We start from the raw sequence: 21354 nt of genomic DNA, 5'->3' as shown, positions 1-21354 counted from the left end.
TTTATTTACAATAACAATATACATTTTTTTTTATTGATCCACGTTCATAAAATAAAAAATACTTAAGGACTAAAAATAAACTATCAATAAACTTAACTATAAATAAAACTAAACCTAAACTAACCTCTAAAAACTAGTCAAACAACCCACCCCGCATCGCTCCCAACGCAAAGGTGCCCGTCACGCTTGCTGCGTTTCCGCGTTGAACCGCGATGGACAACCTTTGCGCTAGGAACGACCCGGAGCGAGGGTCGAGACCGAGATATACAAAATGGATATATACAGAGGATTACTACAGCTAGCTTAAATCTAAAATAGGTCCTTGAGGTATTGTACTAAGGATGATGACGGCATTTCCAGCCAACTGGGTAAACATACATTATAATAATCTTAAAATAACTAATTACTACAATGTAACAGATATTTATAAACTCTTTTAATTTCTATTGCATAACATTGTGAAATCCATGTAAAATAATGTACACAACTAAGTTGATACATAAAAAAAACGCAAGTAATACTTAGACATACCATATCTATGTTAATCAATTGAGTACTAGTTTAATCAGTATCAGAAGTGGCTCTGGGGAATAACCTGTACAAAATTATCTACATTACAAGTTGACTAGACAAATAAAACTGCTTCATAATAAGTAATAACCTACATCACTACACCTTATGAAACAAAGTCCCCGCCGCGTCTGTCTGTCTGTATGTCTATATGTTTGCGATAAAAACTAAAACTACTAAATTTTCGAACCTGCTCACAACACTTCATGAGAATCGATTGAGAAATGCGGCCTACAGCCTGTATGTATGGCAGATCATCTGGGGGAGATCATCATTGACCGAGTGAGAGTTAAGGTCTCCGTTTGAGATTGGGAAAAAATGCTTTAGTATGTATATCCGTCTGTCCGGATATTCTCCTCTACAGATCGCATTTCTCAACTATGTTTTTTGAAATTTTCTAGGCAGGTTCCATAATTGTATCGATTTTTTATAAATTGCGGAGCTAGGGAGGCCTTAAGGTCTCAAGTCACGAGTGGTACCAATAAGTCAGGTTAATGCAACTAACTCCAGGATTAGTTTACCCGTCACGTGGCTCGGAGCGGGGTTATGGTGAGCTAGGATTACGTAATTATTATAAATACGATAGTTGTTTCTATTGTAGAGGAACAGAGCTTGGCGGTTACTCGCTAGGTACCGTTTATAAATCGAGGCTTAGACTCATCAAGAACTTGCATGCAATTTACGTTACATTGCTGATTATTAAGGTAAGCTGCATTCAAAACTTTGATACATACCGCATACAGATACTGCATTGTAATGAATATAGTCTATATCTCATTTTTTTTTTCACGACAAATCATATTTTATTTACAATAACAGTATACATAACGGATATATACAGTGGTGTTACTCTAGGTAGCGTAAATCTAAAATAGGCCTTTGAGGCATTGTATCAAGGATGCTGGCGGCATTTCCTCGTTGTATCGCAATACTGATACGTTGTGCGAGGAAGCCGTCAGCTCTTCGGTTACCAGTTACGTCAACCAGACGCTTCGTGATTTCTCCAAAAAACTTGTGCGCGCTGGGACCCCATGGACCTAGAGTTCAACGCCAAATGGTACAAAATGGTACTCTCTTCCTCGTTTTAAATTTAACCTGTCATATGTGTGTGGTGGTCAAAAATTGTAAGCTCAAACCTTGGCTGTGATACAGATAGAGCGGAAAAATCGTTCTCGAAAAAAAAACATACAACCGAATTGATAACCTCCTCTTTTGAAATCTTGAAGTCGGTTAAAAATGCAAAAGATAACTAAAAATTCGGCTAGGATTCTTATCATGGGGTTAAGAATATAAAACCGGACAAGTGCGAGTCGGACTCGCCCACCGAGGGTTCCGTACTTTTTAGTATTTGTTGTTATAGCGGCAACAGAAATACATCATCTGTGAAAATGTCAACTGTCTAGCTATCACGGTTCATGAGTTACAGCCTGGTGACAGACGGACGGACGGACAGACAGCGGAGTCTTAGTAATAGGGTCTCGTTTTACCCTTTGGGTCGGAACCCTAATAAATCGGAAAAAATTATTACGTATGAGGTGTTCGACATCATAGATATGTACAGCAAAACTATTATCTAAGTACAAATATGTATGGTGCTAAGCTAATAGTTTTGCTGACTGTACAAGGGTACGAAAAACATCATCCTCCCTCGGTAATAACTCACTGATTTTACCAATTTGTGCCCCTACCTTTTTAACGGCCGTCAACTATCTCAATGCCGCTAACTTGTGTAGTTGCCGAACTTTGCAACTCTTTTGCCAAAAAGAGCTTTCGATGTTGCCCAATATTATGATTTTAGGTATGTACGAGTATGTATAATAAATTGTTACTGGATGTTTATATACTTATTTTAGGGAAATACCGATTCACACGAACATTTTTATCAGTATTTTATGTCACGTATCTGAGGCTGGAGTTTATTGGATACTAGATGTCACCTCGAAAATTTCGTAATAAATTGCTATATAATATATAGCAAGTACAGTATATTATACTGAGGTATAACTTTCACTAACAAATTACTTTTAGTTCTCAAGAAATTATAATTTAAAGTTTGTTTTCAGAACTCCGAAATAACATGAGATTGCTCATATTTTGATGAACACTTGTCACTACATTCAATTTTCATATAGGGAGCGTGCATGAACTGTAGGAGGCAGCACAGGAGCCGTCAGATTTTTGGCGCGAGGCGTAAATGTGATGTTTATTGTTCCGGTGTAGCCCACAAGATGGCAGAACCTACTATGCACAAGAAAACACGTGACAAGTAACACACGCTCGGTCGTGTGTGTGTGTATACATGTTTATGGCTCCGATTCAGGCCACAAGATGGCAGACCCTCCAACGCGCACGGTCCCTATAAACGGTTTAACTTTTTAAGTTCTTATATGTATTAAAGGCTTGTATAAAATAAGTACATGTAACTTCATCTAGTAATCAATTTGGAGAATTTTCATTTATTTCAAGTGTGTGAAATTATTTCTTTATCTTTATATTTATGTAATTTTACGAAGAAGTGTTGTTTAAGTTACTCATCATATTTCCTGTCTCATTACTTTATCCCTATTCGGTCACCCGGATAACCGTTTATACGGGTATCTGCAATGGCGACCTGATTGCAGCGTCACCTGGCGGGCAGCCAGTTAACCGACCCGGAAAGTAATTTAAGTAAACAAGTACTCGTAAATCTTCCATAAGTTATTGTTTTTTGAGTGAACTTTAGACTTTTAATTCAAAGACAGGTTATTTTCTCGCTAAGCTTTTCAAAATAAGTGCCTAGAATCACTTCTGAGTTTTGTTGATATTGAAAATTTCTTTGTCACGCCATCAATATTTACAAGTTTTTTTTTATTTAACTTGCAATGTACGAGTATGTATGTAACTATGTTTGTAAGTACGGATCAAATCTTGCAAGTTAAATTTGACCCACTTCCCGATTTCCGATGAAGCTGAAAATGTGCATACATATGTAAGTCATATGTAAGTCGGGTGACAATGCAATGTTATGGTACCATCGAGCTCATCTGATGATGGAGACAGGAGGTGGCCATAGGAACTCTGTGATAAAACAACGCAACCTTATTGTGTTTGGGGTTTTTAGAATTGTGTCGATGAAAACTAGTTGCCTGTGGACAGAAAAAATCAGTCAGCAAAAAATACTTTTACCAAAAACTAAATTGTTGCCAAAAACTTTTTAGCGTTACCGTATTGATATAATTGTTTAATTTTTTTTTTTAATAGGTTGTTATTAAAACTTGTAAACCAAAAATATTCATATACCTATGAAAAAAAAAAGAACTACCTAATCCTTGGATCAGGCTGGACTGGATCTAAAATATATGTAGGTATACAAGTTCCCTTGCGATAACATCGATATTCACTCATAAACGACCATTACTTACAGGGGCAGTGTAGAAACACCCAATTATCTCTAACAATGTGCTAAATTCAGCCGTAATTGAGTCCTGATGGGCAGTTACCCGACTCCGGATAAGAGGGTAATGGGGTTCCTTATAGCACGGAACCCATTAGACGGTTATTGCTGAGCCTTAGTGCAGCCTTAACATAGGGTTTCATTTCCTTAATCTACTTTAAAAGTTTATTAAGGAACCTATAACATGTGTACGTTTAAATGCGCCATTACGTGCACTTCAGCTCGTGGTGCGCGTGCCGCGGCTGCTGCTGGAAACCATCGCGAGCGCGGACTTCTGGCCGAAGGGTGTGATATTTCGGCGGTTTCGTGAGAATCTGCCGAATCCCGCACCGGAACAGGTGGCTCAACAGAAAACTGCGTCGCCAGAATGATTTCTATATATTATTTTTTTATTATTGTATGTATGTTAGTTTGTAAGGTATGTATATGTGGACATTAGTTGCCTGAAAATAAATGATATTTAATTTTATTTCATTTTAAATAGTCTGAACACGGCCATTTCTACTTGCTTGTTCTATTTACTATTAACGACCCTGTGAGCTATAGAATTCGCGAAAGCACATGGCTCCGACATTTTGAATAACATCCATAAACTGAATTGACAAAAAAGTTATGTAGGTATTATAATAGAACCTACTCAGAAATTACTATTAGAAGTATTAGAACAAATTAAAATAGCTTAGGCGCGCCGTAAGCCTTCAGTAAGAAATGCATATACTCGGAAAAATTCGACCTAAGCCGCCGTGACGCCGGTGGCCGAGTGGCTCAAGCATCTGCCGCGATAGCAGAGGACGCTGGTTTGCTTCCAGCCTGGGGCACTGGAGGCCTTGCTCAATTTTTTTAATATATGACATTTATTTCAGTTTTTACTTAGAAATTTCACGAGTATCGGTAAAAAATTAGACCTGTAGAGGAGAACATCCGGACATACGAAAGCATATTTGGCCAAGCTGAACATATTGACATTGTTTACCACGAAATGGGCTCGCCTCAGCATAATGCTGACCCGAAGGTCAGCGCTGATCTTCCGGCGAGACCATTCCTCCAATCCATTTTTATTTATCTACTATTGATACCTTCAATATAACATGTTCTTCGTCAATTAATTATGTACTAAATTATTTAGATAGATGCTATGTTAGATAGCTGCTACCATAAAAAGATACAGATAAAACATCTGGATTGCCCAATTGAGCATAATTTGCTGCCTAGAAACTAAAGCGATTGTCATATCATGCTGACAAAAATGAGCATAGGAAAAATCAGAGATTATTAAATTCCCAAACAACTTCGATTGAACATATCTGGGGGCACGGCAGTGCCCCCACCAAGTCGAGCAAAAAAGCATCACGGCCGTACCATCCTTTTCTCGAAGCAATTCAAACCATTTTCGACCCCCTGTAACTTCGTTGTGGATAAAACTAGAAGGCTGAAATTTTCAGTAACCATGCAGGCATTGTAAAGACACGGTATATTTCAAATTTCATTTCAATTTGAACCAGTATTTTAAGAACGGGTATAACGGGTCAAATTTCTTAATTTTGTCACTCACTGACTCACCGATCATCAAAATTCTAAGGCACTTCTAGCAGACCTAGAAGCTTCAAATTTGGAATATAAGTAGTGTTTGGTGTATGAATCAAGGAAAAACTAAAAAATCTCGAAAAGACCGCAAAGAAAATTAAGCCCATACAGCCAAGTCTTCAGTAAATTTTTTCAATATTGGCTTTATTCGTAACGATGTTTTATTTATGTAAATACAAAAAGAAATGAGATCCCATCAAAAACAATACTTGTCAAAAAAACCAAGTCTCGCAACTCAGTTGTTCTGCGATAAAAAGTTGTGAGATCCATGTAATACCAAGTCGGTTATTAATTTATTCAGTCTCTACTTAAGCGACTTTCTGTCTTAATACGTCCAGTCTCTAAAGTCCCGGATAGACGTGCGAGTAAGTTCGCGAACTTACAGCTCAACGACCTTTTTCGCTCGTGTGTCAGCCTAAGTACGCGTACTTTACAAGCGAAAAAAGTCATCGAGCCATAAGTTCGCGAACTTACTCGCCCGTCTATCAGCCACTTAAGACCACGATCGTGGTCCATAACAATTGAAAATCAATTGTGTCTGGAATCTCCGTACTCGAAGCATTAAGTTGTTACGTAATAATTAACAGCATCTAGTTTTTGATGGGATTCTGTTTTGTGCAAAGTGTAAACAAAATACGAATAATTAATAAGGCGTAAAAGTGTAGTGTACGTTTGAATGACGACGTTAGTATGCCGTAATGATTTATTAACCATGAACGTCATACGTGGCGTAAGTCGTCAGTCACCGGCGCCAGCTGCGACACTACACGAGAGCCGCCAAAGCTAATTTAATAAAATTTTATTGTAATTTTATATTAAATTACCTGTAATTTGGCGTAATTGAATTTAATTGTAATCTAATATTGATTTAGCTGTAATTTGGCGTAATTGAATTTAATTGTAATCTAATATTGATTTAGCTGTAATTTGGCGTAAATTAATTTATATATATTTTTTTTTATTTATTTATTAAGTTAACATTGTTTGTATGGGAATTATCTTGTGCGCATTTTGGGGTAAACTATACGCCCGCAAGTGTTTTTTTACAAATAACAATAAAATAAATAAAAAAGTGTGTGAGTATCGTGGACCACTCGGTTGGCAAGAAATATATTATTATTGATAAACGAAGTATAGTATTGATTAAAAAATACAAAAAAAAATTAATCGATAAAATAAAACTTATCAATACTGCTCAGAAAATTTCACAAATCAGTTCAGAAATGCGACTTATAGGTAGGGAGAACAACTTAACATTAAAAAAAAACATTTTTGTATAAGCTGAAACTGCTTAGTACGCGTAGTGCAAAAAAAAAGTATTTGCCGCACACGTCCAGGGATTGAACCCAGATCGTTTCCAAAGCGGCTGTTTGCCAACGGTTAAATTACGGCTATTTATTCTCGAGAAAAATTTAAATAAGACGGGGTACGACCCGTCTTATTAAAATTTTTCGTAACGAAAAAATCTTACACTTTTTTCCGCCTAGCCCCCATCCGCCAACCGTCCGATAAGGAACTTCGTTCCAATAATCTTTTCTATTACATTATAAACGCGAAAGTAACTCTATGTTACCTCTTCACGCATTAACCAATGAACTATAGATGAAATTCTGTATCTGGTACAGACGAAATTGCGGGCAGAATCTAGTAAGAAGAAAATCGTTTCGTACTTACAAGCAGAATCTTTGAGAGAAATGCTTAGTAAAGAGTACGGAAATAGTCCTGAGTTTTCCTGACCTCGTAGCCCTACTGTACTGTTTAATTAAGATCGTAGCCGAATCTTGTGTTGAGCCCTTTAATTATCGACTGAGCGAAGTGACGTCCCACCCTAAACTAGGCGTGGGTCATTCTCCAGATTTGCGCCTGCGTCTAAACTCCGTCAAACCATACTAAATGTATAAAAAAATGTCGGTGTTGAGTCTGACCGCAGTGATATAATTTAAGAACTAAATTTGATGAACATTGGTAAAATAATACTCAAGATATCGTTTAACCATCGTGAAACTAACAGAAAACATGACATATTATCAGAGCAAACTTACTCAAATTACATTCAGCTGAACTTTTCAACATCTAAAATTTATAAGGAATAAATGGTCCCCTAACTATACTAAACTTTTTTATTTTGTCAAAGAAAGGATAATGATACATAAACTTTTGATGATGATAATGAATTATGTTAAATAAATAATAGACTTTTGGACGCACAGGTAAAAGCAAAGCTTGTATATCCATAAAAATAACCAAACATGTTTAACTGTTTCAAACAAAAGTCGGCCTCACTTTTCATCACGATTATCTCAAAAATTTAAAGAATACGTCTATTAAAACTTATCTATTGGTAAGAAAGTACGCGCGAGCCTAAAGGAGTTGACATTCCATATTTGATATTAATGAAAATTCTTGTATCCTTTCATAAACACAAGGGGGAGGCAGTTTACAATTATTTTTGCCTGTTTTGTATTTCAGTCAACAATAATAATTATTTTAATAAAGCTAATTTAAACAGCCAACCCTTAGTGCGACACAAATTTGAAATGAATTCGCAGCTGTATGAAAATGTTATTTATTAGCCCGGGGTTTATCCGGGTTTTAACCGGGAGTTACGGGTACACTTAGAAACAGAACGTTTTGAAAGCAGGCGCGTGGCCGTTTGAATACATAAGTTAAAGGATACCCGGGATTTCGTTTCTTTTAGGGTAAGCGGTTAAAGTTGTTTTTTAGCATGTTATTACACAAATCAACTAAGCCCCACAGTACCCTCAATAAGGCTTCTGTTGTGGGTACTTAGACAAAGATATATATATGTATATATAATATTCATAAATACTTAAATACATAGTATACACCAATGGCTCAGGAACAATTTGTGCTCATCAGACAAATAAATGCCCTTACCAGGATTCGAGCCCGGGACCATTGGATTCATAAGCAAGGTCACTACCAATTGAGCAAGACAACGTCGTCCTTGTTAGTTATTATGAATATTACCTTAAACCAACCATTTTATCTCTTCTTACTTTTTTTTCATTTTTGGGAAAACAATGAATGAAATACTTTTTATCACATATTTCGGTGTCAGTTTTCTATTACATTTTACTAACAAATTCAGCCTTATTGGCCTTGGGTTCTATTTATGCTTACAACAGATGACATTCCTCCTAAAACTAAAAGCGGTGAAGCCACCCATTGAACTAAATGGAGCCTAATAAAAATTCGTGTTAGAAATGAATTCGCCAGTCAGCAGCCAACTCAGCTCTGTGGGAAAGTTATTTATTAGTTTTCCTGGCTTTGCCCGGGTGTTAACCGGGAGTAGGAAGCTTAGTAGACTTTTGGATAATATATATCATAACACCGCTTGACGTGTGTATCTTTAATATAAATTTATTATGATAACTTTAACATTTTAATCGAATTTTTAACAAATATGTATTTTCCACTAGATTTCTGAATTCAATTCATTTTCAACTTTTCCCTGCTTATTGATCCTTCTTTACCCGGGTCTTACCCGGGTGTTAAAGCTACTTGACTCCTTTAAAACAAAATAATGTGTCATATAGCTACGGACGAGTCAATGTCCAACTATGTAGACACATAGCAGTGAAACCCTGTAGTTGATAGAACTTGGTTTCCAGTTAGATCTCACTTCATCTATGGAAGAAACTGTTTACAAACTTGGCATCATTTTATATTTATGTTTTTGATTGGATAACAATACTTACAAAATAGCTGTGTTATTTTGAAAATATAGGTATATTTTAATAGAATAAAACAAGCAATATAACGCCTTACGTCGGTAACCATCATAAGCAAAATAACAAGAACAGATTTTTGTTGACAACAGTTTTCCCCTATATCAATTATTTTAAGAATACTCGCAACTTTTAAAAGATGGCGTATCTGTGCTAGGTGTGAGATCGTCAAGACGTGCTGTAATCGATCCAGGCAACCTAGGACATTAAGACGAAGGCTAGTGCTAGTTCTATCAAGGCGCGCCGGCAATCTAGTTAGTGTAATGTCAAATTATCCACACGGGCGGTTATTTTGCATGACATTTTCTTAAAGGTTATTAATATATACAAGAAGAGAATAGCAATAATCGACTTAAAATTAGAAACTTAAATCGATAAACCGTGATTACCTTTCACACACTGTTTACATCCCGGTGTGGATTTAAGTCTAGTGAAACTAACCGTGAATCATTCGAAACTGTTAGCAATAATCGAATTTAAACTGTTGTGAGTCATACATACATTAAACTAATTACCACGACTGCCTTAGCAGTGTCAAACGGACATTCGCAAACGTCACACGCACCAATATGCGAGTACGAGCGAGATGCATAGAAAGTAAGTTTCGCATCTTCTTCTTTTAAGTCGGTCCTTTACTGCTGAGGATCATAACTTCGCTTGCTAATTTTCCCTATGGCAAGCTCTCCACTTTTCCCTGGCGGTTGCTTTGTGGAAAGCGTTGCTTAGAGTGACGTCCAAGTTAAGCATACGCTAGCGAATATGTTAGTGTGAAACTGGTGGTAGCCATACTGGATGTTTCGAAATCTAATAAACATTATCTAATTTATCTGTCACGGGCAGAATCCACTTGAAGGGGGTGAGCCGTTTTTGAGAGCAATTTCTCGTACCTGTCAACGTCAGAACGCTATTTGCGTATAAAAGAACGCGTGCAAATTTTGATTCTGAATTGCCTGCACAAAAAGAAGATTGTGAAATGTAATAGTAAACAAAGATTTTTATTACCATAAAGCTATATTTAAAACAGAAATTAACTTATAATTATAACGGTGGCTTAAAAGTTCCGCGTTCAGCTAGACCTCCATAAATACATCTCGTCTGACTGAAAAAAAAAAAAACTTCGGCCGCTTCTCGATACAAACATAGTCCCCATTTTTCTCAGTGGATATTGACATTATAGAAAATGTTTTAACATATTTTGATGTATATTAACCATAGCTATGCCTACGTGTTTGACTTTTTTAGATTTTTTTGTGTAAAAATTAGGACCGAAAGACATATTTCATACAAATATTTAAATGCTCCAAACTCTTATAATAATTACTAGTAAAGATTCGAAAAAAAAGCAAACATACGGCATAGCTGTGGTTGACGTACAACAAACTGTGTCTAAATATTTTTAATAAGGTTAATATGAAAAGGCAATTTCGCGCGGCCGCGGTGTTTATATATCCTCTTTACGCATTTATTTCTTCTTAAACAACCGTAAAGCGAACAAGTTTTTACACATACACACTTTAATTGCATTATCTTCAACCAATAACGTGACTTTCGGTCAGATCGGGTTATTCGCGGATGGTCTAAAACGCAAAATGACAAGTGTAATATTTTGCCTATATCACTTTTAGTCTACATCGCGAACGGTCTAGAACGCAAAATGCCTACATCATTTTCGTCGTTTTATCTTTACGTTAGCGATGTCGACGAGCCCCGCTGTTGGCCTTCGGCCATTTGAAGATAACTAACAAACCTAACCTAGCTAATGAAATAAAAAAGCGGTCATTTTGCGTTCTAGACCGTTCGCGATGTAGACTAAAAGCGATATAGGCAAAATATTACGCTAGTCATTTTGCGTTTTAGACCATCCGCGAATAACCGTATAATTCCATCAAGTCGTACAAATGCAAGTCATATATCTTATAAAATATTAGTTGTTTGTTAACCGCGCGTTTCGTCCGCTCGTCTGCGCTGCCGCAAGTCCGCAATCCGGTTAAGCTAATGCCTTCGCAGTGTTCCGGTTCACTATTTATAGTACACAATCGTATTTCAGATGAAAGGTGGTTCTCGCTTTGTACAGCCATCATTATGCCTAAGTTTCAAGCCAATCTAATCGGATAAAATTATTAACTACTAAGGACAAATTGAAGCGATGCGTTAGGCTCACGGTCAAAGGTAGTTTGAAACTTTCAGTCCAAAGGTCGCGGGTTCCGATTTGTATCTGCTCTCGGATGAATGAATGATTCTACGCGCTACGATGTAGCTTGTCGTAGCGCGTTGCATCCTAAAATCATAAGTAGCGGAACGGCCCGATTCGAAGAATGAGATACGATAAAGATAAGTTCTGGTTTAGATAAGTTCTCATTTAGATATCGTTTGTATGTCGTATAATTGATAGAAGCAACTCGATTCGGGCACCCAATGTCACTTTGACGTTAGAAATATCGTAAATAGATCTTACTGGGATCACGGCGGAATATGGCACGTTGAATTTCTAATTAGGGTTTTATTATATACAAATGTTATTGAGATACATTTTACAGTCAACATTTATTTACAAGATCTTAAACGTGTCTTAATCATTCTTCGAATCGGGCGGGACGAGTTTCGTGACATGTTAGCCTAAATGCGAGCCATACTCGTACATAACAGAGGTGTAATTTAAACTTTGTAAATCTGATCTAGATTTTAACTGAATTGATTGAAAGCTCGCATTCATGTCTAACAGTACATTAATACTGTAAAAACAGTTATGATATGAGCTAGCAGCAAACAGTGTAAAAAAAAACAGCAAACATAAAATGTTATGGTTAAAAACATCAAACCAAATCCCACACGCAAACTAAAATGATTCAATTTCAAACCTAGTTCTACTTTTGAACCCGAATTGCAACGAGATCCATGACTATTCATAAAATGCCCGTTTGAAAGACCAAAGTCAAAATTGGAATACTTTTTAACGGGATTGATTGGAACGGAACGCTCTCAAACGACCACTCTGTCTAATGTTAGTTCAGGAGCCGAAGGCTAAATTTGAAAGTCATATATTATGCAGGTATTACATTCATGATGTTGTACGAGCTACCGACAGAGGGAAGCTGTTTTTAGCTTCTAATCTAGAAACTTAAATTAGAAATACTTCTCGGTGTGTATAATGGAGTTAGCCAATAGAAAAACACAAAGATATCTTTTTTTTTTTATACTACGTCGGTGGCAAACAAGCATACGGCCTGCCTGATGGTAAGCAGTATCCGTAGCCTATGTACGCCTGCAACTCCAGAGGAGTTACATGCGCGTTGCCGACCCTAACCCCCTTCCACCCTCGTTGAGCTCTGGCAACCTTACTCACCGGCAGGAACACAACACTATGAGTAGGGTCTAGTGTTATTTGGCTGCGATTTTCTGTAAGGTGGAGGTACTTCCCCAGTTGGGCTCTGCTCTAGATCTGGAATGACATCCGCTGTGCTGTGCCCTACCACGCAGAGCGAGATGACATTCACAATGCCCATACCTCTCTTGTGGACGTAGTTTAAGGACATACCCGGGTCCAAGGGTTTCCTATATCTAGTTCAGGCTCATTAAGAAGGTCTCGAAAAGTACTTTATATTCATGGAAATGACAAAAAGTGCAGCCAGCAATACAATTATGTGTCAAAACATCATATTTTGACAGTAACTAGTAGTGTTAATATACATTTCATGACTTACTCTTTACTACCATTCACGTATTTAATAGTAGATTGTTAACTAAAGGATGAAAGGCACCCATTTCTGTCGAGGTGGTTTGGCGCACAGTGCGAGCGCCAATAGTCCGAGACTGAAATGGTGGTGGTGTGGAATTATTAGAACAACAGCGATCCACTTACCAAGCATGAGAAATGAAAAATATCAATGTCTATTTTGAAATCATACATTACCCTAACTCTTCATGGTCATGTTTAACGTAACCCCTTTTGATTTAAGCCTCACGCCCGGGTAACCCGAGTACCCGGGTGGCCCGCGAATGGCCATCAATTCCACCTTTGTCTGGATAAATCACCCGGGTAAATGCAGTTACACGAAACGGTTAACCGGAAAGCAAGTTTGGTATTTTATCTGCGTTCCAAAATAGAATTTTACAATTGAATTGCATGTTTTGTTTGTTTCTTATTATGTGTAGTCTCCTATAGCTATAGCTACAATTGGTCTAGACGCCGTGAAGACAGGAAGCGTTTCTGTTCCAGCTTGCGCAAAAATGCTTTCGTATATTAGACTATCTAGCTGTTCCCCTCTACAGGTCGCATTTCCCAACAGATTTCTGACAAATTTTGTAAGGAGTTTTGATAATAAGGATTGTTTATTTACACTCTGTTTTTGTAAATTTATGTAATGAAAGAACCTTCGGACTTTGAGAGGTCTTACAGCTTACTAATCCGTCAAAATATTAGGTAAGTGCTCGTAATTTATAAATAGAATCTGACCATAGTGACCACGCTTAGTTTGCATCGACTTACTCTTGGTAGTGACTAACCGAGACATACTTCACGGTAGCCTGCCTTTTCACTGAGCCTGAGATAAGAAGAGGCGTGCGGGAATCAACATACAACACTGCTTGTAATCCCACGGATCAGAGAAGAGATGTGGAATACAACCAATGTTTGGTTTATTCCCGCACGTCTCTTATCTCCGCCTCAGTTGAAAGGCCGCCTTAAACTTAGCAGGGGACATAGCGTGGTATAAGAAGAGGCGTGCGGGAATCAACATACAACACTGCTTGTAATCCCTCGGATCAGAGAAGAGATGTGGAAAACAATCAATGTTTGGTTTATTCCCGCACGTCTCGTCTTATCTCCGCCTCAGTTGAAAGGCCGCCTTAAACTTAGCATAACGTTGTCGGAGTCCAGTTGTTATTTTCTTTACCTGTTTATGCGGAAAGGAAACAGACGTCGAGAGCGCAGATGTGGTATTAACATAATACAAGTATTATTGATTTATTCCTTATTTATTCTGACTTCCGACTAGAAGGCTCCTGGCTGGCGGTCTCTGAGATTGATGATTGAATACCAATGTTATTTGGCTAGTCTTTTCATTTCGACTGTAACAAAAGCAATTTATTATGAGCACCAAATAGTTTCAGAAAAGGGTTGTAAGAAAAGTAGGGACCGTAAGAAAGTTTAACGTATCAACTCGTTTAATTTGGACTACACCTATACTAGTTTCGATATAGAATTCGTTAAAGCTCTGCTTTATTGTTTCAAAACTGTTCACATTTTTCTTATCGGAATTAATATCATGCCAAATAGAATGAAACGTCACGTGAAGTCTATAATGCTCAATAAAAAAATTGCGAATTTATATGGTTTATTAGGATAACGAATAAGAGAGAGTAAAATGTAATTTTATGTATGAGAGATTAAAATGAAATATCATATTATACATGTATAATATGTGAAATGTTTCAGAAATTTTCCAACGCTAACCTATACCTGTACCCCTAGTGTAAATTTAATCGACATCATAACGTGACGAACGCGTTTGCGTTAAGTGTCATTTTGTATAGGATTTTGAGTTTCCAAAACGTCCCGCTTGGCGCGCTCTTTCTAAATCACATACAAAATGAGACTAAACGCAAACGCGTACGTCACGTTTCGAAATCGAATTTATTTACACTAGGGGTACTGTATTGATTTGTTATAGCCAAATAGTTTAGACTACGAATTTTTAAGTCGATGGTATAATAAAATAATTTAATTATGTATAATTTGTCATTTCATTTACTCCACTATCTTTAAGTAAGGCATCAACTCGCAGCAACCTGTCTCAGTAAAAATTGCTAGAATTATGCAGCTAATTTTTTGGCTAAACTTTTAAATATTCAAGTTTGTATTTTGGCGTAATTTTATACGGAGTTCATAAATTAACTCCCAGTAAAACTGTGGAAACATTCTCTCGCATTCCGCAGGCACCGCAGATTTATCCCCATCGCTGAGGTAAAATGGCGGAGTGTAAAAACAGAAGCTGGCCGGTTATTGCGCCCTCTGCCCGGGTCGGGGATAAATATCCGGGTGCCGGGCAACCCGATAATTTACACGGTTGTGTAGAGTGAGGAATTTTAAAATCAGCCACGCGTATTTTTGGTGTGCTGACCTACTGGTCAGACTGTACCCAGTCTGGGTTACATACACACATTTATTTAGCTTTACTGCGTAACTGTGTGTGTGTATGTGTGATACAAATCTTGTAACTTACTTAGAGTCAGATCAAGACAAGTCTGCAACGATTTTCATAGCACACGCAGTGCAAGTGTTATTTTAAACGTTAAACTTTCATGAAATTATGACGTGTAATAACACATGCACGGCGTGTGCTATCAAAATCATTGCAGACTTGTCTTGGTTTGACTCTAAATAATGAAATACTGCCTGGTATATATCTGACTCAGTTTAAATTTGGAATATTTACTTCTTTATTTTCGATGACACTTCTTGAAAACTATCCTGGATCCTGGAAACAGGAAACTGGTCGGATTGGACGCAAGCGAGGTAAAGGAAAACCCAGAAGAGGTTACTTAAACCAAGCGAAAGAAAATAAGATTTTGGAAAAAAAAAATTTTTTTGGTACAATCTTTTATCACTGACTGTACTTTTCTTTCCACAGACAACTAATACTCATCGAGCCAATTCTAAAAACCCCAAACACAATTAGGTTGCGTTGTTTTATCATTGAGTTCCTATGTCCACCTCTTGTCTCCATCATCAGATCAGCTCGATAGTACCATAATATTGCATTGTCATTGTCACCCGACTTACATATGTATGCAAATTTTCAGCTCAATCGGAAACCGGGAAGTGGATCAAATTTAACTTGCAAGATTTGATTACAGACCGACTGATGACAACGGGACAGGTGAAACAAAAAAAAGCTTGTAAAATAGAGGTGTCGTATCAAAAAGTCAATGAGCTCGCGCATGATAGGAAAAGCTGGAAGATACTCCACCTACAAGAGAATAACTCTTAGGTTCATGATGATGATGATGACAACAATATGGAACTGATCTGATGATGCAGTCGGAAAGTAACTAACGGAACACTTCGAAAACACACTCACGACGCTCATTAGAAAGGTCTCGAGAAGTAGATGATATTATTATACTTGTATTCTAAAATGTATTTATAATCGTAATTCGAAATAAAAAGTAAAATATTTAACTCAGATGAAAATCACCCATTCTAAATATCTCGTCAGAAATGAGTGCCTTTCATCTATTGGCTAGCAATCTACTACACATGTTTTACTATAAATTACAGTATTCTTGTAGAACAGATACCTTCGTTTGTTCCTGATAAAGAAAGAACCTTTAAACGATAATTACTTAAAGTCATCCTAAGTAAAACTCCACTGTGCCCTCACTATTGGAACTTAAGTCGAACTTAGAGCTTCAAAGTCAGAAGTTTGCTCCTTCGAAGCCATTAACAGTCAAAGCGCCAACATATCAAATGAATTTAATACTAAAGTACCTCTAAGAACTAGAATTAAGGATAAGAACTGCTTGGAAATGGCAAAGGAAGTAAGAAGCGTTCTAAAACACATTTTAATCTAACTTTAAATAATACATTCGTCTTTTATCGCTTAGCTCTCTTGAAAGTACCCCTCGAATAACTAGAATGTAGGATAAGAACTGCTAGTAAAATATAAGGGAAGAATACACATTTTAATCTAACTTTATCACATACAAATTCAGAGGAGTTACATGCTCATTGCCGACCCTAACACTCCGCACCCTCGATGAGCTCTGGCAACCTTACTCACCAGCAGGAACACAGCACTATGAGTAGGGTCTAGTGTTATTTGACTGCGGTTTTCTGTAAAGTGGTACTTCCCCAAGTTGGGCTCTACTCTAGATCTGGAAAGACATCCGCTGTGCTTTGCCCTACCACACAAAGGGAGATGATATTCACAGTGCTCATATCTCTCTTTTGGACGTAGATTAAGAACATACCTACCTTCTAAACTATATTATGAAATTTTCTACTTACTACGTACAAAAAGTCAGGAGCCAAGCCGTAATTAAATCAGGCCGTAGCTGACCATAATATTTTTTTACCAACCGTGTGAGTTAAACAGTAGCCCTATATCTGATTGTAGATCTGATAGCCATATTGAAACCAAATGAAACAAAATTGAAACCAAGATCTGTAAACCTAATCCCAGTTCGACCGCGACCCTGTCCGCGCCGCTGCAAATTGACTTCCGGTGTGGCCACGCCGCTTCCGCCACCGGGAGCGGCGCCATATTGCCTGTAGCCAACCAAATGGCTCGGTTAGTGATACCACAAAATCAAAGGGAAGTTTTGATTTTAGGGACATCAAATGGCTCGGTTAGTGAAACTACAAAATTGAAGGGAATTTTTGATTTGTGGAACATTTGAATGGACGTTTTTATGAGACCACAATTCTAATGTGTGATTTTTTTGTGAGTTATATTTTATCAGAAGAGACTTAATACAATGATTTTTAGTTTGCTTGTTGTTTGTTAGAAGGTTAAATCTTGCATCGGTTCCAGCTGATATTGAACATAGCTAACTACATATGTGACATCGGTTAGGTACCTACAATGAAATGTTACGGAATAAAAACTGAATAAATATTAATATAGTCCTTTGAGTAGGACTCGTTATTATCATCTATTTGTTGTTTATTTATTTACTCCATAATAAAAAAAATTGTGTCATGGAACACTCTCGGTTGGAACGAAGTAGGTATATTATTATTGAAAAACAAATATAAAAAATATACTTAATCAAGAAAACATGAGAAAACATTTTTCTACAGGCTGTAACTGAAACGCCTAGCTCGACCTGAACACTCGCTTAGTTAATCAAGAATATGAAATTGAAGTGAAAAAAAAAATACAAAAAGTAATATCTGCATACACGTCCGGGGATCGGTCCCGGGTCGTCTCTGTTATCACCTGTTTCTCAGCGGCTGTTTGCCAACTGCGCCACTATAGGATATTACGTAAAAATGTAAGTCGGTGAAATTAGGCTATTTATTCTCGAGAAAGAATATAAACAAAAGAGGGCCGTGACGGAAAAGTCTTACACTATTTTTTGCCTAGCCCCCATCCGCTAACCGTCCGATAAGGGATTTCGTTCCAAAAAACTATCATCATGCTGCCCGGGTTGCCCCTGTCACACGATGTTATATAACGTTATATTACAGCCAGTGTGGGACTTTCCTAACAAGATACGATATACATTTACATATGAGACGTTATACTGCCATTAACATTTAATCCATTTCTGTGGCGGTATCATGATCGCATTTTTACCACTTGTGAATTTTCCACCACTTTCGCACTGACATACTTGTTAGAACGTGACAGGCATAATGACAGATGATAAAACACCGACCATCTTAGCCCTACTGCTAAGTATAAACAAGCTTCAAACGTAACCTCTAGACAAATTTTAGAACAAATACTAAAACCCGCTTTTATTTATTTACGTCAAGGACATAAAAACATACGTATTTACGTACAGCGAAATCGAAAACTAAACTGCACCGAATTGTTTAAAACAACACTCGAGCCCGCAGGCTCCGCAATTTATATGCATCTACAAGTGGTCGACCTTACAATTATTCAAAATGGCTGCCGTGCGCCGTTTCAATTACTTTCATTCTACGAACAAAAATACAGACAACTATTAACGAAATTCGAATTCAACAATTAATTCAGTTTAAATTAGAGTGAGCCAGGTTGTTGGAATGTGCACGAAAACCCGGACAGCTCAAGTAAGATTGACTCGTATTTGTGAAGTAATTAAGTCCAAATTAAAATCAGCTAAGTTTTTGAAATGCTAGGTGAAATTCTACTCTAAAGTAAAGTAGTAGGGTTTATTTAAATTTTCGGTAACTGAATAGGAAAAGTTTTTGCTTCAGAAGTAATTTTAACTGCTTTAATAATTAGACGTTCGAAATGCATATAGTTTAAATAACCTTTAAGTTATTTATTTGTTGCTGAATATGAATAATACCTTGTAACTTTTGAATCGTCGGTGGGTGTTGTCATAGAGAAATAAGTAACCATAGAATGCTCACTCTATACATCAGTTTTTTTACGAAAACACTTATTATTTTCGTAGTTGACATCTAGCGTCAAGTAGCGGATTTATCAGTACTGCTACTTGACAATAGATGTCGCAATAAACAAAAAGTCTAATGCTTAACAATTTTCAGCTAATATTATAACCGGACTAACCGGAACTCTATTTTAAACTCCTTCTGCTTGTATTATCAGTTGTAAATAATTGTTAAGTATAATAAAGCCGCTACTTAACGCTAGATGTCGACTACGAAAATAATACGCGTTTTAGTAAGAAAACTGATGTATGGAGTGAGCACTTCTGATACTTACTTATTTCGCTGTGGTGCCAATACCGCAATATAAAGCGGTATTAGTGTGTGGAACGCCGAATGACAGTTTGTGAATCGTCTAAAGCCCTCAACCTTACGCAAGAGTTGAGATTTTATCATATATTATTAAACTTGTCTTGAAACTACGATATGAGTTGTGATGTTTACGGTTTAACAGTTTAATCGAATCTCTACCGAAGAAGTTATTAAATATCATTCCAATGTGATACTATGATACTGATCTGATACTCATCTGTCAGTGTGAAAACAAAACATTTTTGGATTCAAGATTTACCCGTCTTCATAAACGTCTACTAAAGTTGACAAGCCGCTAATAATCGTTTGTCCCTTTCCATCATACCCATACGTCGGAAACGGACAAACGATTATTAGCGGCTTGTTTACTTTAGTAGACGTTTATGAATAAGGGGGTAAGTTATTAGATTTATTTAATTTGTGAATGTTTATTAAAACTTTTGTGAATGTAATTACGAATATTGGGGTAGCTGTTCTAAAACTTACACTAACTTTGGGCATCTGCCATAATTATTTTGCAAGTATTATTTGGTGTTGCCTATGGGAAGTTGGGCATTATTAACCGTGAGCGATCCATCACGCTCTCTCCCAAAGTATTACGAGGGTCACTCCATCATTTTGCAGATTTTCCTGGAATAAAGGTTCTGTATAATTTTACACGCAACGTACCTAATACTTGAGAGTTACGGGATTTTCAGGATACTTACGTAAACAAAACTGCATATTAGTTTAAGTCTACATATTTGGAAAAGGCTGACTAATGAGCTTAGCCAGGGTAGCAATAGTTAATTATCAACGCTACTCAAAAATACTACTGTTACATTTTTCGTTACAATATATTTCACTTCCTGAGTTCCGGTTACATCATCTAATTTAGATACATTTTAACGTTAGGACTGTATGTAATATAATATATAAAGTCCTACCCTCTATATAAGGAGCGATTTTCACCGTGGCCACGCGTCCTGGCCAGCTGATATTGCTTTGACACCTTTATTCATTTACACCATAAGGTCTATGTTTGTTTGTTCCAGATGAGGAGCTGGTGTTCCGCGACCGCTGGGGCGGACTCACGCTGTTCAACGTACGCAACTTCACCACGAGGCTGCTTATGAACAACTCCACTTTTGTAAGTAATCGTCATTGACCAAGCGAAATGATATTTACTTAATAGTTAACTGGTTTCTACCTGCGATTTTTACTGCTTACAATTAATACTTCCTTATCTTACATCCATAGTAATCTTCACCTTACTCTTTACCTTCTTTGAGTAGGTATTGTTCCCGTCTAACTATCTTATCATATCAATTTCAAGGACTCTATCTATACCTGTACCAAATTTTATTTAAACCAACCTGCGATTTTAAAAGGCAACAGAAATACAAGCAAAGTTACTTTTGTATTTATAATATTAAGTAGGGAAGTAATGATATTAGGAAGGATTTGGTCTAAACGCAATCTTTGGAATTGGATTTTTTCATTTCTCAAAGTTTCCATTAAAGGGAATGGGGAAGTCAACTAGGAACCCTTATAGATTCGCCATGTCCGTCTGTCAGTCTACCTGTCCGAGGCTTTGCTCCGTGGTCATTAGT

At 37.0% G+C, this 21354-nt stretch overlaps 1 protein-coding gene across 1 annotated transcript in view; it reads left to right on the top strand.

The window, feature by feature from the left end:
• LOC133533516 (inactive dipeptidyl peptidase 10-like) overlaps positions 1–21354 on the top strand; it is a 75660-nt gene that overhangs the window by 21437 nt on the left and 32869 nt on the right. Inside the window, exon 3 of the mRNA XM_061872498.1 lies at positions 20797–20891. Coding sequence (XP_061728482.1) covers positions 20797–20891 — 95 coding nt within the window. The remainder of the gene's footprint in view (positions 1–20796; positions 20892–21354) is intronic.

Source organism: Cydia pomonella, unplaced genomic scaffold, assembly GCF_033807575.1.
Source record: "Cydia pomonella isolate Wapato2018A unplaced genomic scaffold, ilCydPomo1 PGA_scaffold_173, whole genome shotgun sequence".
In the NCBI taxonomy this organism is placed as follows: Eukaryota; Metazoa; Arthropoda; class Insecta; order Lepidoptera; family Tortricidae; genus Cydia; species Cydia pomonella.
Note: the sequence above shows the minus strand (reverse complement) of the source record. Positions and strands in the feature narration are given on the sequence as shown.